This window comes from Stylophora pistillata, chromosome 1, assembly GCF_964205215.1.
Source record: "Stylophora pistillata chromosome 1, jaStyPist1.2, whole genome shotgun sequence".
Classification (NCBI taxonomy): Eukaryota; Metazoa; Cnidaria; class Anthozoa; order Scleractinia; family Pocilloporidae; genus Stylophora; species Stylophora pistillata.
Window position 1 is genome coordinate 4,051,754 of NC_142519.1, and position 23,454 is coordinate 4,075,207.

General features: G+C 38.9%; 3 protein-coding genes and 2 pseudogenes across 4 annotated transcripts in view; 4 read left to right on the top strand and 1 right to left on the bottom strand.

Annotated features, from left to right (window-relative positions):
- LOC148740890 (uncharacterized) overlaps positions 1-23,454 on the bottom strand; it is a 244,651-nt gene that overhangs the window by 87,673 nt on the left and 133,524 nt on the right. The window lies entirely within an intron of this gene.
- LOC148740898 (zinc finger protein 862-like) lies at positions 3,091-4,428 on the top strand (annotated as a pseudogene).
- Positions 4,666-5,453, top strand: LOC148740899 (uncharacterized; annotated as a pseudogene).
- LOC148740900 (fibroblast growth factor receptor 4-like) overlaps positions 8,619-23,454 on the top strand; it is a 78,358-nt gene continuing 63,522 nt past the window's right edge. Inside the window, exons 1-3 of one of the 2 annotated variants that reach the window (XM_088754363.1) lie at positions 8,619-8,755; positions 13,427-13,587; positions 14,423-14,746. In XM_088754363.1, coding sequence (XP_088610489.1) covers positions 13,452-13,587; positions 14,423-14,746 — 460 coding nt within the window. In that variant the 5' untranslated portion in view covers positions 8,619-8,755; positions 13,427-13,451. Of the gene's footprint in view, positions 8,756-11,502; positions 11,709-13,426; positions 13,588-14,422; positions 14,747-23,454 lie in introns of those variants that run through there. The other variant, XM_088754369.1, reaches the window with a different exon arrangement.
- LOC148740901 (muscle, skeletal receptor tyrosine-protein kinase-like) lies at positions 18,550-21,751 on the top strand. Its single transcript, XM_088754658.1, has 6 exons — positions 18,550-19,034; positions 19,226-19,525; positions 19,737-20,036; positions 20,248-20,544; positions 20,884-21,035; positions 21,455-21,751. Exons 2-6 carry the CDS (start codon positions 19,444-19,446, stop codon positions 21,554-21,556), a joined length of 933 nt encoding a protein of 310 aa, XP_088610784.1. The 5' UTR covers positions 18,550-19,034; positions 19,226-19,443; the 3' UTR covers positions 21,557-21,751.

A 23,454-nucleotide genomic window follows, 5' to 3' on the forward strand; every position in this document is an offset into this window, starting at 1 on the left:
CTGAAACTGAAGAAATATAACATGGGTGAGACTAAGCAATGCGCACTTCATATGGAAAAGTTGGTCACTTAGTCGAAGCCTCATGATCAGTAAAAACTTACTGTACGGTTGAGCCGCAAATCATCGCTAAGGCTCTAAAGTGCGTACACCAACGCATGTTTTACACAATTAAAAAATCATGTGGAAACACTGGGTGAAAGGAATGACATTTTCCTTTTTTTACATTTATACGAATTTACATGCGGAATAGGTGTGGAAATCGAATAAAGAGAAAGTAGATACGCCTCTAGTTGGGTCGAGCTTATTAATGAAAAATTAAAACCCATTTGAAGTTAACAGAATATGTGATCCTTTCGACCAGTTTCAATTTTTTGGAGGTGACTGTTCTAAGGCAACGGTCCGAATAAAGCTTAGAAGATCATGTCTTTTACCTGGTTTGATGGGGATGCACAGTTCAGCAGTCAATAGAAGACCAACTACATCTGAGTCTGTAGTCATAACTGGTTCTTTAGCAGCTTTTTTTTACCACGTGCTCCTTCTTGTGGACGATTCGTTGGTGCTTGTTGTTCTTGTTGATAAAGTGATTTCCTCAGTAAACACATTCGCTGTAGTCGAATTAGTGGTTTGAAAAGTGGAAGTGCAGCTGGTAGTCGTAGATTGTAAAGTTGTAGTTGGTGAAGTTGTTGGAGCTTTCGTATCGGTGGTTGTAGGTTTTCGGTTGCACCGGGGATCTTAAGAAGGAAAAAAAATAAAAGATAACCAATATTAGTAACGTGTCGCTGGTGCGATGGACACCATACAAAGTTGGTAAATTACCGGTAAAAGCAAGTCCTGGAAATGTCGACTAATCAATCTGATTCTGCCATACTTCTCACTAACTACAGATTTTTACCTTAAAATGATTAGGTAAAACAACAACATTAGCAACATATGACAATCTCCGGTCTTTCCTTACACTTAGGTACCACGGAAAGCCGTAAAATTCTTGAACAAAAGATCATCTTTCAAACCAGCAGTCTAAATCCCACAGGTATCAACGAACGCTTTTCATTCTCATTCGCTTTTCATTCGCTTTTCATTCTTTTCTAACCGCCTCCCGGTTTGCTCAATTGGCTAGAGCGCCGGATTGTGATGTGTGGGAGGGAGGTCGAAGGTTCGAGCCCCGGCCGAACCAATACTCATGGTCTGAAAATAAGCGAGGAGAATTTGCTACTTTTCTATAATCAAGAAATGGATAGATATTCTAGTCTTCTCGGATAAGGACGAATAAACCGTAGGCCCCGTCTTCTGCAGGGTTAGGGGTAGGAGACGTTAATTTCCCACGCACGAGATTACTGTGTGGTGAATGTCCTCCCCTGGGTGGGATGGGTGGGTGTTGGCCCTGCAAAGGTCCTATGGGCAGTGGTCAATTAACCTACATATTAACCTACATATTCCACTAATTTATTGGTGTTTTTCTCGTTGCCATGTTCCCACCAATCACGTAGCTCCATTTTCTGCCTTTAAAAGCACACACAACCCTCAATTCCTCTATTCGCTCTGACGAAGGGCTAATGCTCGAAACGTCAGCTTTTATAATTGTAACGGTGGCCAATTTACCATTTCAACTTTGTTGATATATTCAAATTATTTCGTTACTGTTATAGTGTTAATGAACTAGGGTTTAATAAATACGTATGATGCACGATCCTCGCAGTAGAGAGCGCTATTTATGCAATAGCGAAAATCAGACCTGAAAAAAATCAGGCCTGTACGGGATTCGAACCACTGACCTCTGCGATACTAGTGCAGCGCTCTACCAATTGAGCTAACAAGCCAAGTGGGAGCAGGCCGCTAAGTGTATTCGTAATAAACCCGTGATGATAAATCAGATACAATGAATATATGAAGTTCATATATTTTGAACTGCGGTATTAGATATCTAATACCGTATTGCATGGTTGGCCAGCAGAAGAGAATACGCCAGAGGAACTCAGATTTTATCGCGCCAAACGTGAAGAATTTACAGTGGAGGATTGTTACTTGTTGCGTGGTACAAGAGTAGTGATACCCTCTAGATATCGAAGTGCTGTCTGATAAACATCTTAACCACCCAGGAATGGTGCGAATGAAGTCTTTGGCACGATTGCATGTCTGGTGGCCAAACCTGGACAGCGACATCGAACAGACCGTGAGAGATTGCACTGATTGTCAAGCCAACCGTTTTAGAGCGCCTTTTAAGGTGGTCAACCCAGGGATCTGGCCTACCCCCCGTGGCAGCGTTTACATGTGGATTTTGCTGGACCATTCAATGGAGGAATGTTTCCTATAGTGGTTGATGCCAAGTCTAAGTGGATGGAAGTGATTCAAATACCCTCCACCAGTGCCTGCGCCACAATTGGAGCTCTGCGCAGCTTGTTTGCTACGCATGGCTTGCCGGAGGAGATAGTGGCCGACAATGGTCCACAGTTTGTCTTTAGAGAAATGAAAGATTTCTTAACTTCCAATGGTGTTCGCCTGTGTTTGTCGTCACCATATCATCCTGCATCCAATGGTGACGCTGAACGTGCAGTTCGGACATTTAAGGAAGCCATGAGAGTCATGAAGAATGAACCGGGTACCTAAACGCAGAAATTGGCTCGATTCCTTTTGAGCTACCGAACCACGCCCCATACCGCCATTGGGTGTTCACTAGCAGAAATTTTGATGGGTCGCAGATTGAGAACAAGGCATGAGTTGCTTAGACCCAACTTGTCTGCACGGATGGAACAAAAGTCGAGGAGGATAAATCCCATGGTCAGACGCGGTTTTGAGGTTGGTGAACCTGTCATGGTGAAGGATTATCGTGGATCCGAGAGGACTAAGGGGGTTGTCCGGTCACATACCGAGTGCTAGTTGAAAAGATCAGTTGCGAGAACTAGCTGGCTCAAAGGTAGCCGATGTTGAGCCGAATACCTGTGAATTACCAGAGATCGATTTGCCTGAGAAGGTAAATGCAAGTGTGTCTGTTCCAACTCAAGACCTATTGCCCCCAACAACAGTCTATGCCGAATGAGAAGTCTACCAAGCCCTGGGTTGAAGTGGCATGAAATCTGCTGTGTTGTCCCTGAAATGGCTGGAAAAACCGATTTCTTAACTAGTTCGCAGACTTTCTAAAAGGAAACTCTAGTGAAACATAACGTTACCGGTAGACATTTGCGTGCCCGTGATGTCCTTCTCATCAAAAAACAACCTTTGGAAAGCGCCCCGATCGGCAAAGCTTCTGTAAAGGCCAAAAAAAAGGGGAAGAACAAGACCGGAAGGAATTTGCTGTTAAAGTCAACACCGCGTACCTAATAACTAAAGAGGAACCTCCTTTTAGTAAATATGAGCCTATTCTAGCACTTCAAAAGAAGAATGGTTTGAAAATTAGCCACACTTACGCCAATGACAAACGTTGCGGCACTCTGATGTCTACAATTGGCACCGTTTTAACAGAAGAACTAGCCAGTGAAGTAAACGGGAAGAAATACTTGAGTGTGATGATTGACGGCGCCACCGACGCTTCAGGAAAGGAAAATGAGACTGTGCATTGTCGACTTGTAAAGGATGGTCAACCCGCAAATCGTTTAATAGGACACAAGGCAGTTGCTCATGGTCATGCGCAAGGTATCTTTTTAGTTTCATGTGAGTTTTTAATTTTGACCTGATTAATAACTCAATTTTTGGGTGACGTACTATTAGTAGGCAGAAAAAAAATTGATCAGTTATTACTTCATGTCATGCGAATCACTGTGGCATTATCATAGAAATAAAAAACTTTGACAGTCCCGCGCGAAGCACTTTCTCATAATGAAATAAATAGTAGTTCGCTTTAGCATGGAGAGATGAAGCTGTAATAGCGTCCATTTGAATGAAGGAAGGTTCACTTGCTTTTTATTTTAAACTAAAAGGTTAGCATATACCACTTTCATTCTTTGTTATATTGTTATCATAAGTTGAAATTGTTATTTTTAGCCATTTTATGGTATTTTGGACACGGTAAATGGTGCCTTCGCTGACGTTGGAATTCAGCAATGGAAGGAAAACCTTGTCGGTATGGGTGCTGATGGAGCATCAGTCAGTAACCTTGGAAAGAAAGGCGGAGTGGTGGCATTGTTACGACGGGACATCCCCCACGTTATCGATTTCCACTGTCTTCCCCATCGGTTAGAGTTGGCACTACTAGAAATGCAAAAGAATTGTGTTTTGGTGAACACGGTGTATGACGTTCTCCAGCTCGTCTGGAAAACTTACCACTACGGCCCCAAGAGCACGCGCGAACTTCAAAGCATTGGAAATGAACTGGGAATTAATGTTTTGAAACCCACCCAGGTCAGCGGAACGAGATAGCTGCCGCACATCAGCAGAGCCCTAAAGGTTTTAATTCAGATATCAAGGGGAGAGAAAAATTTGTCTGCGAAAAAATGAAAACCGTGCAGTTCGCAGCATTTTGTCATTTTCTCGCAGACATGTTTGCTATCATCGAGAAACGTTCACCAGCGTTTACTCCCTGAAAACGCGTCCCGTCCCAAATGCAGCAATATCTCGGCATGCAGCGATTTCTCGGCAACGCTTTCTTGCAGCACTTCTTTCTTTTCTCGGCAACGCTTTCTTGCAGCACTTCTTTCTTTTCTCGGCAGCGATTTCTTGCAGCGATTTCTCGGCATGCTGGAGAAGTCCGAAGATGACCAAGTCCAGTTTCAAGGGACTACGTTAGAAGGCTGCCTTGATGGTGTCCACAAACGAGCGGCAGCCACTCGCACTGGTAGTTTCGAGGCAACAAAAGCTGAGGCCATTGGGCTGTGCTTGAATGCTCTGGAAGACAGGTTCGACAACCTTTTGATTGATCCGAAGTGGAGATGAGCCCCGTCTAAAAGTACCACTGCTGTTGTAAGAGACATGCTTGTGTTCAACGTTGACGCTTGGCCCACTAACCCTCAAGATCTTGTTATCTTTGGAAACGAGCATATAGAACGTCTGACTCACTGGTTTGAACCTGCGCTGGCAAATGCTGGATGCCAGGTTGACAAAATTCCTGATGAATGGCTGTCAATAAAAGTGCAGATTAACACCAGTTTTCGGGACAAGGACTATGGAAGCCTGTGGCAGACCTTGTTAACAAAAAAGCCTTATCGCCAGGACTTTCAAAATGTCCTTCACCTTGTCGAGATTCTGTTGGTACTACCGATTTCTGCAGCTTAGTGCGGACGTGCCATCTCCGCAGAGAATCGGATAAAGAGTAGTATGCGAGTTAATCTTGGATCAGCAGCACTTGAAGACCTCATCCGCATTGCCGCAGAGGGCCCGACGGTTGCTGACTTTGACCCCGCGCAGACGGGTGACAAGTGGTTCACACGGAATAAGAAAGCAGGAGAACGGCAGCGGAGGCCAGCATTCCAAAGATCTTCAATCCTGAAATAAACTGACCAAGGGACTGGTTAACCCGTTTTGTTTAAGTATGGTATCATTAAGTTCTAGGAAATAAACTACAAGGTCACCAAGAACACTTGTCAATAATTTTAACTGTCATTAATTGAGTATGTTTACTTCAACTTTGATTCCTCAAAGTAAACGAATGCTATGCACGATTCGTCACTCGCTATTTCTTAGTTAAATCAAGAAAAACAGAAGTAGTAAAGTTTGTGAAAATAAGAAAACATGTTGAGACCAAGAACTTATTTGTGTCTTTAATTTAGACAACCGCTGTTTGTGTTTTAAATATTAGAATATTCTTTTGCCATCTCGTTGCCGTTATTTCCAGTGCTTTCATATCATATCATAACGTTGTTGTTATTTCTAGAGATTTAAAACTGGCATAATTGTGAGTTCTCATCAATAGCAATTGAGGGACCAAGGACGTTACGTTTTTGCTAAGTAGTGAACTAAGAGTAGCAAGATAAAGTTTGCGTTCTGTCGCGTCTCCTCTCAATCGAATATCTGCAATAAAATGATACAACTTGTAAATTAAATTAATTATTTCTTGCACGTTTTAACATTGCTTCACTGAATTACCTATAGTAATTAAGTTTAAGTTATGAGAATCATTAGTCGAGAATGAAGTACTCAACGTTGCATTCGGAAGGATACTGAGAACGCTGTCACCATTGCCAAACCTGAAAGAAGGTATGGAAAAATTTCAAAGAATTGAGAGTTATAATGAAATGCAAGTAATATTATCAAGGTGACACTCGTACTTAACAGCTAAGAAAGTAACAAGACAATTTTAGCAAAATAAGACCATCAACGGAAATGAGCTTTATATTCAAGGACCCTTGAGGAGACTGATTGGTAAACTGAAACAACTGACTACACTATATACAGCAGTTCTTTACACAACAACAACAACATAAAGAAAATGGAGACAGAAGGAACGCCATGCTAAGGGCCTATACAGGCCACATACGTTTCAGGAAGAGTGAATTAAATTCGGAAACTGTGGTTTTTGTTGACAAGAATAAATGGGTCGAATGTGAAAAAAAAAAATTAAAATGTTTAAGACAAGAAAAAGGCGTTAAGAAATTGTTGAGGAGAGAAAACAAATGTCTATTATTCCCTGATATAAGTTTTGTATGAGATGTTGTTTTCTCTTTGTATTAGAAAGGCGAACGGGTGAACTTTGGCCTTCCCACTCCACTGCACAGCGGCAGAACGTGGACCCCAATCGGCTATACTTGTGGTTCTTCCTCCTATTTCAGCCATTCTATTCCACCAATACAAGTGGAGTTCAGAAAAGCATGAACAAAGGTCTTGTAGCTGACCAGTGCAAGGTAAATTTGCGACACCGTTAGAAACACTTGGGAGAACTGATACTGTAATGTCCAACTGGTTAAACAAAATTGCTGCTGAGAGAAAATCCAAGTTAACATTCAAACTATGGTACTCGCAATGCCGAGTAGATTAACGAGACCCGAGAAAAACTCTTCCCATGAGGGATCGGTTGCATTTTCATCGGTCGCCATGTTTATGGAGGCTTGGCGGGGAGCTTTATGAACATGCCATGAATGCCTGGTGACCATGCCTCCTGGAGTCACGTGAGATTATCGAATGACAATTTATTTTTTATCGAATGAATATATTTTTACCGAATGAAAATATTCCACTGAATGGAAACATGGTTTATCCAATGCAAATTATTTTTAATCAATTAAAAATACTTTTACCGATTGAAAATATTCCACTGAATGGAAACATGTTTTATCGAATGCGAGTTACTTTTTATCCAATGAGAATATTTTTTTTAACGAATGAATATATATTTTATCGAATGGAAATACTCATTTTATCGCATAAAAATATTTCATCGAGTAAAAATGTATTTTTATGGAATAAAAATACTTTTATCGAATGCAAATATATTTTTATTGAATGGAAATAATTCTTATTGAATTTTCCTACATTTCGGCAACCATACTCTGTTTTGGTTTGTCAAATCTTAATCTTAATCAGCTGTCATGTGACTCGTTCCAGCGCCGCCGCTGACACGTAACGAGGTGTGGTGAGACTGGAGTAAAGGTAGTCGGGATAACTTGTCTGGGTCCAACTTGTAAATTTGTAAAGGATCGAAGCGAAAGATATCCAGTCAATTCGCCACCATAACAAATTTGCCGCCCCAAAATTAGTTACTACTCAATGTCCTATCGCCGCTGGTAGCGATCTGACTCAAACGTCATGAGTAGTCTCTCGTGTGAAACTTACATCAAATGAAAGCAAAGATGCAGTAGTATATTGCGGAAAGGGAAAGGGACTCAGAAGTTGTGTGTAGCGCCTCAACTATGGAATTTGAAACGAAATAAAATATGTTTAAATTAAATCACGAAGATTATAATCAGTTCGAGAGTAGCGGAACCAGAGAGATATCGCCGAGAGATTTTCTTCAAATGATTTTGCCAAGTGATTTTCGCGGATAGTAATGAAATCGTACGGACCTTACATCAAATAAAGCCACATAAAATAGCCGCCAAGCGTGCGTGCTAATTAGCGGTGAAGTAATCCTGAACCATCTGCACTCATATTGCATGAATTCAGATGATCACATAACAATTGAGTTATGGTTGTCTTGGCTGTAATGGCCACTCACGAAAATCTCCTAACATCGACAAAATAAAAACGTGTTTTTCTATCAAATTCTGTGTTTTCTCTTGGCTTTAAGGAATGCGTGACAGGTATCGACTTTAAACCAAAAAAAGCTCAATCTCGTAAATTCTAGCGGACTCGTCTATCACAAAGGCGACAGAGAGAGGAGCGTGAGTGGGCTATGAATTCGATAACAAGTAAAAAAGGATTGTTTTTTTTTTATCTTAGATATTGAAAAAGATATTGAGAGAAACACAGCTGGCCTTGTTGTTTACGATCATCTTACGCGTAGAGAGCTTTCCCCCGCACAAATCGTTCCTCGGCGCACACGCGCATCTTCCCGTCTCTTTTCTATGTCCACCAGACACTAATTTACGAATAAGACGATAGTAGCATTTTACAGTTTGATGAGAAATAGGCATTTCGAACATAATCTTTGATCTTGTTAAACTGTTCGCTTACCAGGAGCTCTCCAACTGTCATTTTCCTCCTACAACATCTGCATGCTGATTCATTTTCTATCAATAAAAAATGTGGTTCCGTATCACGATTTATTTTTGACTCAGTAAAGTGCGCATGATTAATATTTCCTTTCGGACCTCGTTTTGTATGACAACCACTGGTTAATTCCACTACCTTCAAATGAATGGTACGCTAACAAGTCTTACCGTTAAGTCTTAAGGTAAGTTTATACATTTTTTACACAATTTCGTTTTCAAAATACGATTTCTTTTGCACCTTTTTCAGCCAAATTAGGTAACATTTAAATAAATAAAGGAAAATAAAAAATAAGAACAAAGTTTATTTCGATCTTGGTTTTGTGAACAGCGAAGGCAATAAAGTTAATTTTTCAAAAGGATTTGGGGGAACAATTTATTAAACAAAATCGTTTGATGCAGTACCTTACAGTGCTAGGATTTGATATTGATATGTGATGCGTAATTGTGCAATTGTTTTGAGACAGCTGGTGAGATCGTCTCTTGTATGACTTTTTGTGACAAGTGTTAGTGGCCATGTTTTTACTTGAACATTAAGATGTAAATTCAGCAGGTTTGAATTTTGGCTGTTTATTCGTAATCATTTCTTTAATCTATAATAAACAGAGTCTAAAATGGGGCTAAAATTTGAGGCAATCCATGGATTTGTATACTTTTATTGCGAGCTAATGTAAAATAGTTGGATGAAATATACACATACCGAAAAAGAAAAAAGATCAGAGGGGTAAATGAGGTAAGCCAGTGGCCTATTTCCAAGAAACAAATTGGCTTTTCTTTCTATGTATAAAATATTTGAAAAATATAGAACAATGGCTATTTAATCTCGCGGGAAGAACGCATATGGTGAATAAAAACTGGTGACATCAACATTTCGCTTTTAGAATAACAAACTCATAAACCCTCGAAGTTAACCGCCGTCGTTTTAACCTCAATTTATTGACAGTGGAATCCTCGAGTTTCAATGACTGGCATTCTTAATTTAACAAACATTTATACGTTTTGTCTCGCATTTATAAATGATAAGGGCTAGATCCTGTATAGTAAAGCTCTTTGAACGAGTTCAATATTCATTCGCCTCCAAATTTATGAATGTACATGCAGTGAATCTTCCTCGAACTCCTTCTATAATGCATAACTTTCGTGAAGGTGTCAAAGATAGCGGAAGACATTTAAACTATATATGATCGTCCCTTTTGTGTCTTGGTGAATTTGAAACTAAAAATGGTCAGATAGAGGTTTCAAGTGAATCTTATCGCGATATAATTCATTCTACGTTAATTTAAAATTCTGAAGCTTGCCAAAAATATCTAACCAGTACCGGCTTTTGAGCTTGGCAGTTATTTCTGGTTCGATAGTCATTAAGGACAAAACTGCTCATTCCCTATAGGTGAATGACGCCTTGACTACTGCAGCGTAAGAGATAAGTCAAAACTTAGACGGAGCAACTGGAATCACCCAATCGCATAATCTTGATTCTATCTATTCCTATCTGGACCTCATATTTGGCGCTTTCTTTCGTTGAATGTTTCGATAAAAGCCGAAAGAAGAGGAGAAATTTTGTATAAATAACGTATTTATTCGAATAGTCAGAAATCCCGAATATATTCCGTCCTGAAATAACTGCATTTTAAAGATAAAATATTAACAAACGCTGCATCATGATGTGGCATTTATCTATTCGAATTATAGTCTCAAAAAGGTTTAATGTTTAAGATCATCGCATTCGAAGCTCAAAGGTATATAATCAAAACCGCCTTCCGGTTAGCTCAATGGATAGAGCGCTGGACTTTTGTGCGGGAGGTCGAGGGTTCAAGCTCCGGCCGGACCAACACTCAAGGTCTTAAAATAATTGAGAAGAATATGGTACCTTTCTATAACTTTAAGTAACGGTTAGATAAGTCTTCTCGGATAGAGACGAATAAATGGAGGTCCCGTCTCCTACAGGGTTAGGGGTAGGAGACGTTAATTTCCCATCCCCCTGGGGTGGGATGAGTGCGATTTAATGGGTGGACTACTCGCATGGATCGCATATGTTCCGTTCTAGTCCTGCCTTACTGCGGTAATGCTGTGAAATATGGTAAGAAACACGAGAACAATATACGGTTCTTCAGCTTATTGAAGCTTTGGAAATTTGCCCTTTTCGATTACAATTCTTTTTACATTTTGAAGTTAGTATACTTCAGTGCTCTTTCACTATACTTCCCTCTAAAATTCTCCCAATGCGCAGTTAAATTTCTTTGTGAAAACGGAGTACTTCATTAGGGGGTCTCTCTTCATCTCTCCAGTTCCTTGTGTTAACAATTTATTTTCGGACTTTGCGTTCGGGAAGTTTTTCAGCAAGGTTGAAAGTTCTCTTAGCCCATGTTCCACACGGCTTTTTTTTTTTTGGCTTCCAATTGTTTGTTTATCAAGTATCTCCGATTGCGTTTACATCATTTTCCTTTGCCTCATCGCGCGTGTCATGCTAAACTGACTTGTACGCATGATGTCCTCGGACGACGCTATTAAAATTTACTTCGAAATACATTTTACCATACCATATTTAGCAAGAAATAAATTTGATTTTAGATAAACGCCGATGGCCAAATTCGGAGTCTTAGCTGAAACTTTTAATAAAACGCTGCTTAGGAACAATGCGACCATACTTAATAAAACTAAAACGTAGACAATGTCTAAACTTTGCCAAACTTTGCATTTCCCATGGAGAGATAGATACATGGATAGATAGATAGATAGATAGATAGATAGATAGATAGGTATATAGGTAGTTTATTGACTAAAATCATAGCAGCCATAGGCTGAGTCACGTCTAGCTTACAATTATTAATATACGTAAATATGTATATATATATATATACAATAAGAAAACTATAAGGACCCTATAGTATAATATATATTTAAAAATATAAATGCCATCAATTAAATATCTAGATATAAGATATGATTTCCAGGAACGTTCAGTTGAACACTACTTTATCGTCAAACGAATCATTATCGTCCTCTCACCATGGACTATTGGTTGCATCTCAACGACAATCAAACGCATTAACTTTCAATTTCATCTTCGAAAAAGGGACTTCGTATACAAGCGACCACTTTCAGAGTCAGTTTAGCGGCTGGATATCTCTCCGTTAGCAGGTACATCTTCGCCAGTGAAGTGACATTTTTTCCATGAGTCGATTAACCCAACCTAACTGTCTCTTCCTTTAGATGAAGTCCTTCTGAGGCGGAAAAAATAAAAGAAAAATATGACCGAGTTCGTTTATCATTAGCATCTGCTAAGTATAAGAAATAGGAACCTTTAGCAGTGAGGACGGCGACACAAAGGAAGACGTCGATTAAAAATGAATTTCTACTTTTAATTAGAATTTCGAAAATGGCTGCAGGTGTTTACTTTCTCTTACAGCGCCATACCTCAATTTCAGCCTAACGTATGGTGGCAGCGTTGTGTTCCAAATGGAAATTACAATCATTTGTCGTCACGGTTTCCGGTCGGAAACGACGCAAATTTTGCTAATTTTAGGTTGTTGTTTTGTAAAGGACGGCAAAGAAATGTACAAAGTTTTAAAACACAAGTGCTGAGCTATTGTTCTGCCCACGAGATCTTTTGTTTTGCCACGTCCTCGTTGCCGTCGTCGTCGTGGTTTGCTTAAGGTCCCTATTAGGTACCTTAAGAAAGCACGACGGCGACTTCAAGGAAGACTTGGATTAAAAAATTAATTTCTACTCTTAGTTAGAATTTCATGAATGGCAGCAGGAGCTTACTGTCTCATACAGCGCCACAGTTCAACTTCAGCATGACGTATAAAGTAGCCGTTGAGTTCCAAATGGAAATTAAAATAGTCTGCCGTCGCGGTTTCGGTTCGCAGACGACGCAAATTTTGGCGATTTCACGTTGTCGTTTTGCATAGGACGGCTAAGAAATGTACACAGTTTCAAAACGCACGTGCTGAGCTATTGTTCTGCCAGTTAGATCTCTTGTTTTTCCACTTTCTCGTTGCCGTCGCCGTCGGGGTTTCTTAAGGTCCCTATTATTCGAATCGAGAGGAGGCGTATGGTAATGTCACTGTAAAATGTTGCGAAGGATTTATATCCCTTGACGTAAGGATTAGCAGAGATCAGATGTGTAAATGTTGAACTACAAGAAATTTTGATCATTTCTAATTAATACTAGTGGGATTATACGTTATTTTAATTTATTGTAAGAGTACATCGTGTCCGTTGGTAGGCTACCTAGCTTATTCAAGTTTACGATCACAAAAAAGTAGTTTTACACGGACATGAAGAGTTCACTCGCTCGATACAAAGTTCTTGTCAAGCCAAACAATCCCTTTTCTTTATGATACGCACTGTTTGAAATAATTTTGCTTTCTTACTGCAGGTCATTACAACATAAAAATTCACTGTTTTTTTTTTAAGTTCGTTGCATTTGCTTGCCACCGAAAAAGTAAGTTATCAAAAGTTTTTAGTAGGTTTGCGAACAACCTCGTCTCTGTTCACTTTAGATTTTGTTTGTTACTGTTAGCGATTTCGATAAAGGGGCAAAACAAAGGCTCAAGCAAATAAGTTACTGAGTAATCGACAGACGAAACTATAACCACATGTATTCGGTAGGATACAAACGTTTGGGGTTAAATGAAAGAGAAAATTTTTAATGAAATTATATACCTTTTAGCGGGAATTTTGCGCAAAATTGCCAAATTTGTGACCCCCTTTTCCCTTTTTGCTTTCACAACTGCCTGAACGGGTAAATTTAGATACAATAGCTTAGTAATATCCTGGTTCGACCTATTACCTTAGTATACTACCTTCTTCTAAGAAAAGAACTTATTTTAAATAAACAATCCCATCTACAGGTCATTCCAAACTTCCACGTAACAAATGTGTCAACATGTCATGCTGATGGGTTACTTTTGGCTTCAAGGAGCTTTGACGTGTTTAGTAATATTGACTGTTACCGGCGCTTTGTGGAATCTTCCATTTGTCAGAGCTGAAACGTGCAATCCCAGTATAAAAAGTAAGTAGTTAAAAGTCCTTGTCAAAGAACATGTAGATGCGAATGCTTTTCTTGTATGTATATGTATGAGTATGTATGTGTACAGGAAGTGTAAAATGGCTACCATACAAACAGCTCTAAAAAAGAGGACGCGGAGGATGCTGGTATCTTCTTCAAAATGTTTCGCATGTATAGAGAAGAAAGGAAGAAGATAAAGACAAATGATTCAGTGTTTGTATACAACGTTTCGGGCTTCGGCCTTCTTCAGGTGGAGAATTCAAATTTGAAATAAACAATAAAAAGCTTAATTAAAACGGGATCTAGAGTATATGAACTGCACTCACTTTACATCATAAGATAGATTTATCTTTCGCATCGCTAGATCGGCTAGAAAAAGATTGCGTATTATTAATCTTTCTATTATTATCATTTATTATCAATTTCTCTGGCCCAGCAGGACCCGTTGTGGACATCTCGTCAAGTCGAGAAAGTAACAAAAGACCCGTTTTTGCTTCCACAAATTATAGGGGTAATTTTAAAAAGGAAAGTAAAATAGCTGCTGCCTAAATAACAAAAAAGGTATTGTTCCTTTAATGTGAAATAAACAAGCATCGCGCATCACCTTTTTGATGACAAAAGAAATGGTACATTTTCTTAATGCATGTTTTCAAATTGAGACGTTTTTGAAAATGGGTGTGTATCTAATTATTATAGTAGAATACGTGTGTATAGTATACACAGACATGTCTATAAGATAGATTTATTTATAATTTTCATCTTCGCTAGATAGGCTGGAGGGAGAGAAAAATGTATTATGGTTTTTTAGTATTATTTATCATCAATCTTTCTAACACAGTTAGACCCGATGTCAGCATCTCTTCAAGTTCAGGAAACAGCTGCTTACCCATTGGTGCCAGTATAACCCTGACTTGTACAGCACAGCCTAGAGATGAAGACTCAGTATATCTGGATAGATGGGTCGAGTATATCGAGTGGTACAATCTGCAGGGTAGACGCGTTGGAGCTAAATGCAAACAGCCCTCAAACGTACATGCTCATAAACGTAAATTAAGCTGCCCATTGTTGCTTAAAAATTTGACAGTTGACAAATTTGGCAGCTACACATGCCAAGCTGGAAATGGTTACATAAAACACTGCACAAGGATATCAATAACGATAGGTGAGCAGCCTTATCATACCTCTACATAATATAAGACATCCTGCGATCTATAAGGCGAAGGTGGTTGTCGCGTTCCTGCACTTCCTCAGCCTTCTCGTCATGAAATTCCCCATAAAGTGTAGTCCTCTTTAATACGATTCTCGCTGTTCTTTTGCATACAGGTAGCCTTTTGAAAGTATACAAATGCTGTGCAGTTTTTTCCATGAAAAAAATTATTTGCTTTCGAAAAACGAAAACGTTTCGTTTTCAGTCCTGAGATCACTTTCGCGACACCGAACAGGTTTAAAATAGGTGACGATTCACTCGAATTGCGTATCAAAAAAACTGCGTTAGTAAAAGCTGTCATAGTTCCAAGTTGTTGTACAACTTGTCATAGTCTAAACACCGCGATTTCATAAAGATTAGATTAATTCCAGTATTCAAGAGAAGTCTAAATGTTGTGACTCTCCTGTGTTGCTTAAAACGGTAGGTGAAAACAACGATCATTTTGAGCATGTGCCTTTTCTCAGAATTTCCTAAGATTGCGTATGATTATACTAGAGTTGATGATCTTTCAGAATGTGCATATTTTAGCTTAGGAAAATGAATTTGGATATTTTTTTAACAATTTTTTTGAAAATTAATCGTGAAGAAAGCCATAAAATCACGCAATCCTGTTGGGTAAATGTGACCATCAAGAAATTGATATAATAAAAATTGACACTACTCCGATGCATATAGCAAGGTAAATATAATAACCCTAACTCGAATATTATATTGTTAGCTGTTCATATGAGTCAAGAGTTTTTCTGTTTTGCCGTTTTCTCCATTCGGCGGTCTCCGTAAGTTTGACATCTGTACCGTCTCTTTCTGTCGCGGCTCCATGAAAACGGCTGCTCCTGAAAACGTCTAAACTTTGCAATTTGTGTTCCTTGTGTGCTTGATACGACGTGTTGGTGTTCTTTGGGAGAAAATTGATGAAAACACTGATCGAGCCGACTATTCAAAACTTATGTTTAGAGTTTTGTGCCATCGTTCCTTCTTATCAACTATCGTGTCTGACAGATTTGCATAGAGGCCAAACGAGCTTCCCTGACAGTTGAATTTGTTTATGGAGTGGTGGGGGTGGTGGGGGGGGGGGGGAGAGGAAGTATACGGTCTCTCTCTATAATGCGTTACTTTGGGGTAGCAGATTTCTCTTTACATCGCTAATAAACTATTTTACCGATAATTTATCTTCCTTGTTCTCCATCAATTTTATGTAATTAAATTAACCTCATTTGTGTATGTTTCTTTCTCACTTGAACTAAATAAAAATTCAAAATTTAAGAAAAAACATACTTTGCGTGTTCCTCCTCTTGGAGAAATGATGGAGGTTTTTGCTCTGTCGGGAGTATAGTTCTTGTTCTCAAATTTAGCATATTTTATTGTCGCGCTATGCAAATAAAAACCATCGAGACCTCTTTCCCGCTTTGAACTGATTTGATTGAAAACTTCGCAACAAGGATCGCCAAAAACAAAAGAAGAGAGACATATGGCAAAAAGAACCACTCTTGGCTACTGAGAATACCTTATCCACCCTATGTACCAATTACTGTCACGAGCTCTTGCTCAGCCTGATAGTTTTGTGTTGCTTTGCAAGCAAGACGTAAAGTCTCAAAACGGTTCACGGTAAACTGCATGGGAACACATGCTTGAACTAGTTGGCTTTATTGTCAGCCCTTTTATGGCTTCCTTCAGAATTTTAAGAAAGATTTGTATTTACAGTATAAAGAGTACAAATGTGAATTGTGAGCTACGAAGAATTCTTTGAAAACTAAACCGGTTTTGATCGTAGCTGTAGCGGCGGGCTTTTCTGTTCATGATAAACCCCACGAATGAAATTAACCAAACGGTAAAATGAAGACCTTGGAAAATTCGAGAATATCACATCCAAGTTGGCGTCAGTATATTTGCATTGTTCTTTACACTTTTTGAGTTGCCCATTATTTCTAAAACAAAAACAATATTGTTTTTGTTAATGGTCACGCATACACAACATGGCGTGATTTAAGGTATTTTCAACAAATTCTTAAAAATCCCACATTCATTTCCCCAAAGTAAACTTTACATATTTTGAAAGATCGTTAACTCGGGTATTTAATCTTACGAAATTGAAAACAAGGGCACAAGCTCAAAATTATCGTTATTTCTCGCCTACCGTTTTCCGTAGCACTAGAGAGCCATAACATATTTACTTCTCTTAAATACTCAGATAAATCTAATGCTTATGAAATCGTGGTGTTTAGACCATGGTAAGTTATACATCAAATTGGAACTATGACAGCTTTTTTCTGGCGAAGTAGTTTTGACAAGCGAGTTAAGTGAATCATGACTAGTAATAATTTCCCCCCTGTTTGCACGTGTTGGGATCGCCAAATTGTGCCTAAGTTGAAAACGGCTTCCATTGTTTTTCTCAGGAATTAACAGATAATTCAAGGAACAAAACTGCACGGAATTCATATACTTACTAAAGGGTACATATATGCAAAAGTCGAGTGAATTTGATTTTTTTCAGCTTTGCCGAAGATTTGCGATTTTATTTGATTCTTGCAAGGATCTGCTCATAAGATGTCAATATGCCGATTTATCGGGATCACCAAACAATCGATCAGGTACTACCAAAGCGAAGGAACATGAACTCGTGACAATACAAACTGTATGATATATCCTCTAGGCCAAAATTTTTAATAAATTGCAGGGAAAATTACCAAGAAATATCCCTTTTGTTCGAAAAAGTGCTAAAACAGACTGAAAGAAGGAGAAACGAAAGCATTGATTGCATTTACGAGACCCGGACGACAATTTCACCGTCGTTGTTTATATAACTTTATGGCCTTGAAATCACGTAGCGTCGTATCTAAAGAAAAATCTTCGAACGAACAATACCTTAAGAACGTATGGACAAAAAAAAAAAAAAAATACCAGTCCAAATAATAGCTAAAATAACGCAAAGCTTCACTTGAAGTCAGCAGCATCTGTTTACATTTTCCGGCCGTAGTAGTCCTTGCGCTCTCGAGAATTGCATTTTTCGTTACTCCAGCGCTAATTCCTTCGCTGTTCATCTTAAATACCAATTATTCGTAAAATTTGTTGTTTTCATCTAAGCTCCAAAAGGTCTACCTTAATCAGGATGGAACAGAATTTTGAACACAATGCTACACGATTTTATGGCCAGGAAGTTATGCAAACCGTGACGTTGAATTTATCGCTCGGGTCTTATAAATGCAAAAAATGCGTTCGTTTTCACTTCTGATCGGTATGTTTTAGCAATTTTGTTAATAAGGGATATTTCTTGGTTATATTTCCTTGCATTTTATAATTTTGGTTTAGGGATATGTTGTACAGTTTCTATCCTCATGAGTTTATATTCCCTCGATTTGATAGCACCCGATTGTCTGGTAATCCCGACAAATCGGCATATTGACATCTTAAATGTTTATTCCTGGGGAAAACCCTGGCAGTAAAGCTATCAATTGACTTCCATTGAAAGTCGGACAAAGGAAAAAGAAAAGGCGGGATTATCTATCGCAACTGTAATGGAAATTGAAGATGTCAAGAACGAAACGTTGCTGCGAAATGTAATAAATAACAGATCATTTTCTTCAATTTACGTAACTGCAGGATATCTTCGGTTAGCATATTCTCCTCGGCCCATCATAGAGCGAGAGAAGGTTGCAAACATAAGATTCTTTAACATTTTGGAAGCATTGTGAGACTTTACAACAAAAAGTATTGAGGCTATGTGATAAGGAATGGAACGCAAGGGGTAAGAATTTATTACGGACTTCATCACGAACCCAAGCATCGGAAGAAAAAGGTTTTCGTTAAAAGTTTTTACCTTTCGGGATGTCCACGGTTATTTTCACGTTCCCCCAGATAAACGACCACCTCGACCCGTCATGAAAAGCAAAAAGAGTTACAAACAGACAAATCTGAAGGAATTTGCGAAGCTTTTGAACTCCGCATCTCATACAACAACAACAAAGATATGGACGGATGAAGAAACATGACATTCCCTTTGAGCGACCTGGTACTATTTACAACTCGCAAAAATACTCCGCGATACTACACTACAAAATATGATAAGATACATATACATTACAAATTTTACACACAAACCACAGAGCAAGAGTCATTCCAGACAGATCAACGAATCGCAACCAGTTGTTGATTACAGGAGTAGAAATGGAAAATTATGGGAAATATCAGTGCAGTGCAAATAATAGCTTCTAAAGAAGCCAATCAGGAGTGGCTTTCTTAAACATAGGTTAGATATTTTTTATAAAAAGGAAAAAATTAAGGATCTTAAAGACGGTTACTGCAAGGACTTGACTTCTAGAGACAAATCGCGAGGGCCTCATCTTCTTTCTTCTGCTTCTTCGTCTTTTTCTTATTCACCTTAATTTCTATCATTAGAGTATTACTATTATCAACTAATGCTTCGTTGTTATCTTGCAGTGCCCCAAAAACCTGAGATTATCGAAGGTCCAGAGAACAAAAGTGTCTCGATCGGTTCCAATGCTACCTTTAGCTGCACTGCTAGGGGCTGCCCGAGGCCAACAATCCTTTGGATAAAGGACAATGCTTCGTATCCTTTACAGTCCAATTTCAGAGCAAGTGTTATTCAAGACAACCGACCGAATTGTAGCAGCCACCTTTTCATAACAGGAGTAAATATGGAAGATTATGGAGAATATCAGTGCATTGCATATAATAGCTTTGGAAAAAGCCAACCAGGAGTGGCTTTCTTAAAGAAAGGTCAGATATTTTTTGATAAAAGAAAAAAAGTAAGGATCTTAAAGACGGTTAATGCAAGGACTTGAACTCTATAGAAAAATCGTGAGGGCCTTGGATTTTAAAATCCTGTTTCATCTTCTTTCTTCTGCCTCTTCGTCTTTTTCTTTTTCATCTTAACTTTTATCATTAGGGTATTACTACTATTAACTAATGCTTTATTGTTATCTTGCAGTGCCCCAAAAACCTGAGATTATTGAAGGTCCAGAGAACAAAAGTGTCTCGATCGGTTCCAATGCTACCTTTAGCTGCACTGCTAGGGGCTTCCCGAGGCCAACGATCCATTGGATAAAGGACAATGCTTCATATCCTTTACAGTCCAACTCCAGAGCAAGTGTTATTCAAGACAACCAACCGAATTGTAGCAGCCACCTTTTCATAACAGGAGTAAATATGGAAGATTATGGAAAATATCAGTGCATTGCAAATAATAGCTTTGGAAAAAGCCAACCAGGAGTGGCTTTCTTAAAGAAAGGTCAGATATTTTTTGATAAAAGAAAAAAAGTAAGGATCTTAAAGACGGTTATTGCAAGGACTTGAACTCTATAGAAAATTCGTGAGGGCCTTGGATTTTAAAATCCTGTTTCATCTTCTTTCTTCTGCCTCTTCGTCTTTTTCTTTTTCATCTTAACTTTTATCATTAGGGTATTACTACTATTAACTAATGCTTTGTTGTTATCTTGCAGTGCCCCAAAAACCTGAGATTATTGAAGGTCCAGAGAACAAAAGTGTCTCGATCGGTTCCAATGCTACCTTTAGCTGCACTGCTATTGGCTTCCCGAGGCCAACGATCCATTGGATAAAGGACAATGCTTCATATCCTTTAGAGTCCAACTCCAGAGCAAGTGTTATTCAAGACAACCGAAGAAGTCGCAGCCAGCTTTTCGTAATGGGAGTAGAGATGGAAGATTATGGCAAATATCAGTGCATTGCCAATAACAGCGTTGGGAAAAGTCAATCAGGAGTAGTTGTTTTAAGTAAAGGTGAGATAGTTTTGGAACAAGAGGCAAAAATATAGATCTCAACGACGGTTAATTCAAGGAATTGCCTTTTGGACCAAAATCTCAAAGGTTTAGAATTAAAATGCCTCTATATCCTCTGCACTTTTTCCCTATTCTTCTGCTTTGTCTTCGTCTTCTTTTTCAGTCTTTTTTAATTCAAAATTCTGACTTATTACACTATGCCGTTACCACTTTACCATTATTATCATTGTTACATTATTTTTGTTGTTGTTATTATCAGTACTGTTCTTATTTCCGTGCTTAAAATCTAAGACCATAGACTCGAGGGGAATTTGTATTTTTTTCATACTTCATCCACAGCAGCACTTATTCCTCCAGCCTCCAAGAATGGAAAGCCAGAAAATTCAGCATCTCAAACTACTACAATCGCTCTACCATGCGCTTTGGTAGCTGCACTTATTTGTGTGGTCATTGGGTTTGTGTGGATTCGGCGTAGAAATCGTGATAAAAAGGTAAATAATACGTTACGCGACATCCCCGTCCATATCATAATGAAACAAAAAGAGTTCGATAATAATAACAATAATAATAATAATAATAATAGTGAATAATAACAATAATTAAAATTTCCAAAGTTCTTCTAGACTCTGTATCTCGCCTTACAAAATAACAATGATCGATGACAAACGACAGAACGTAGCCTCAGTGGAAACTGGTTCATAGCTGGTTAATCGTAACATTCCTTCGTATAACTTATGCAGAAGGATTCGGGGGCTTGCTCGCCCCATTTTTACTGAGTTTATGGTGCAGCTCAATTCGAAAAAGGACTCGGTTTATTTCTTACTCACATACCTTCAAATTTTCAAATTTTAGGGTCATCGTAACGAAAGATCTATATCATAATTGCCTTTTGCCTTTAATTAAATGACAGGGCAGAAAACGTGCGACAATGGCGTATTTAGAAAAAGACGAGCACTTGCTAAACGGGATACAGGAAGCGCTTATAATGAGGGCCAACTCACAAGTTAATTAGTGAAATCATTAACATGTCCCTGGGAAAGGCTTGCTGAGCCTCATCACTACGCAACAAAAGCATCAATCACTACGAAAATCATCAATCACTACAAGAGGATGGGCCATTATTGCGACAAACAAAAGAAACATAATTGTTTCATGTTGATGTTTTATGTCCTTTTCAATAAAATAGATAAAATGTTTTGTACGTGAATTGCACTGCCGTTTCTGACTTCTCAATTTTTTTTCAATTCTTGTTGAATTTTGATCAAATACATAAGTTAAGTTAAAAAGCATAAGTTAAATTTTCTGAAACTAAACCCATCAACGTTTTTCTTTGGTGTCCAAATGCGATGAGTTTTGATCTTTTATCTTAGTAACACAACCTTTCCGGCTTTGTTTGAACGGGTTCAAACAAAGCCGTTGCTGAAAGCTGTTGAGGCGCTCTACCGAGTCCTAAATATCTTTAAGAGGCTAGAAACCAAAGTTTCGGGCCAAAATTTGACGGTATGGGTTGATGGTTACCGAAATACTCCAAGAGGTCTTAGTGTCAAAAGCTGTTATTCAAGCTCATTACGGAATCGCGCCCATTGAAAATCGTCGCCCAGGAAAAGGGGGGGTATCCATGCTTTGCAGGCGGAATGTCGTTGCAAAAGCTCACCGCCAGCTTCGGTCTCTTAAGATCTGAATTGACAAATTCCCTAAAGGGAGTTGTAAAATTTCGCTTTGCGTCCGTTCAGAGACAATGAAGATACAATTGAAGCAATTAGTATTGTTTGAAGGTGATGAAACGAAGTGTTGTCATAGTGAAGCTGAGTTGGAACTGAGCGTGTACATACTTGGAGCAGAAATTTACAACGCATACTTAGGCTTTTCGAAAAGTAAATAGACTTTCCCGAGGTGTTAAGTGAAACTGACAGCAATAACGGGCTAAAAAGGAATATTTCTGTAATGTTATTTTGCTTTGATGGCGAAATTGATGGTCGAACCTCGTAAATCTGCCGCATTTCCGTCTTAAAGTATGTATTCGTCTATGAGCCGAACTCAGCTATAAGCCGAGACCCTAAAGATCAAGAGAACCTCTTTAATGGAGAGCTCAAGATGTCAGCGAAACGCACAACGATGGGCCGTTACACTCCGAAATATCCGCGATCCGCGACTGGATGAGAGATTACTTGACTAGTTTACAGGGCAGGGAAGCCAAGGTAAGTTTTCTTGTTACTTGTCGCAGATTTCAACACCGTAATATGTGACGAGTTTGTTTACCAATCGTTGGAATGGGCAATTCTGGTTGGTCTGTTTCGAAATTCTTAAAACACTTTCGCGAGATCTACACCTGCAGAATTTCTAACACTCTAGACGGCACTGGAGATGAAGCAATCTACTCGGAAGAAACAGCAGAACTAGCGGACGAGGAGGAGATGGACGACGAATTCGACGCCGACACCAAGGCATGACGAGCTTTGCTCAAGAAAAAAATTCTCAGCAGGCATCGTAAACTGATGCCGAGGTTTGGGGAAGAAGGCGTTGGGTGGATGTCATCACATTAATTACACCACAATGTCATTAAACAGATTAGCGTCCACGAATCCACGAGAGATACGCGATTGCGTGCGAGTTAACGCGGGGTCATCTGTTGGCGATGAAAATCAAAATAATGAAATGAAATGAAGTTTGTTGTGCGCGTAATGGTCATAAAATACTGCGTTTTCTCTGTTTCTGCCTGTTTCCTTATAACGACATTTTTAATCACGTAGTCTTTCAAAGATCCTTCCTTTTCACAGAAGGGGCAATACCGGCGAGGTGCCGTATTCGAAAAGCCTCTCTTTCGATTATTTAGGTATGATTCTTTCGCTTGGTTTGCCATAAAACAGTAACAAAAGATATCGCAATTTTCATGTGCCGTACGACCTGAAT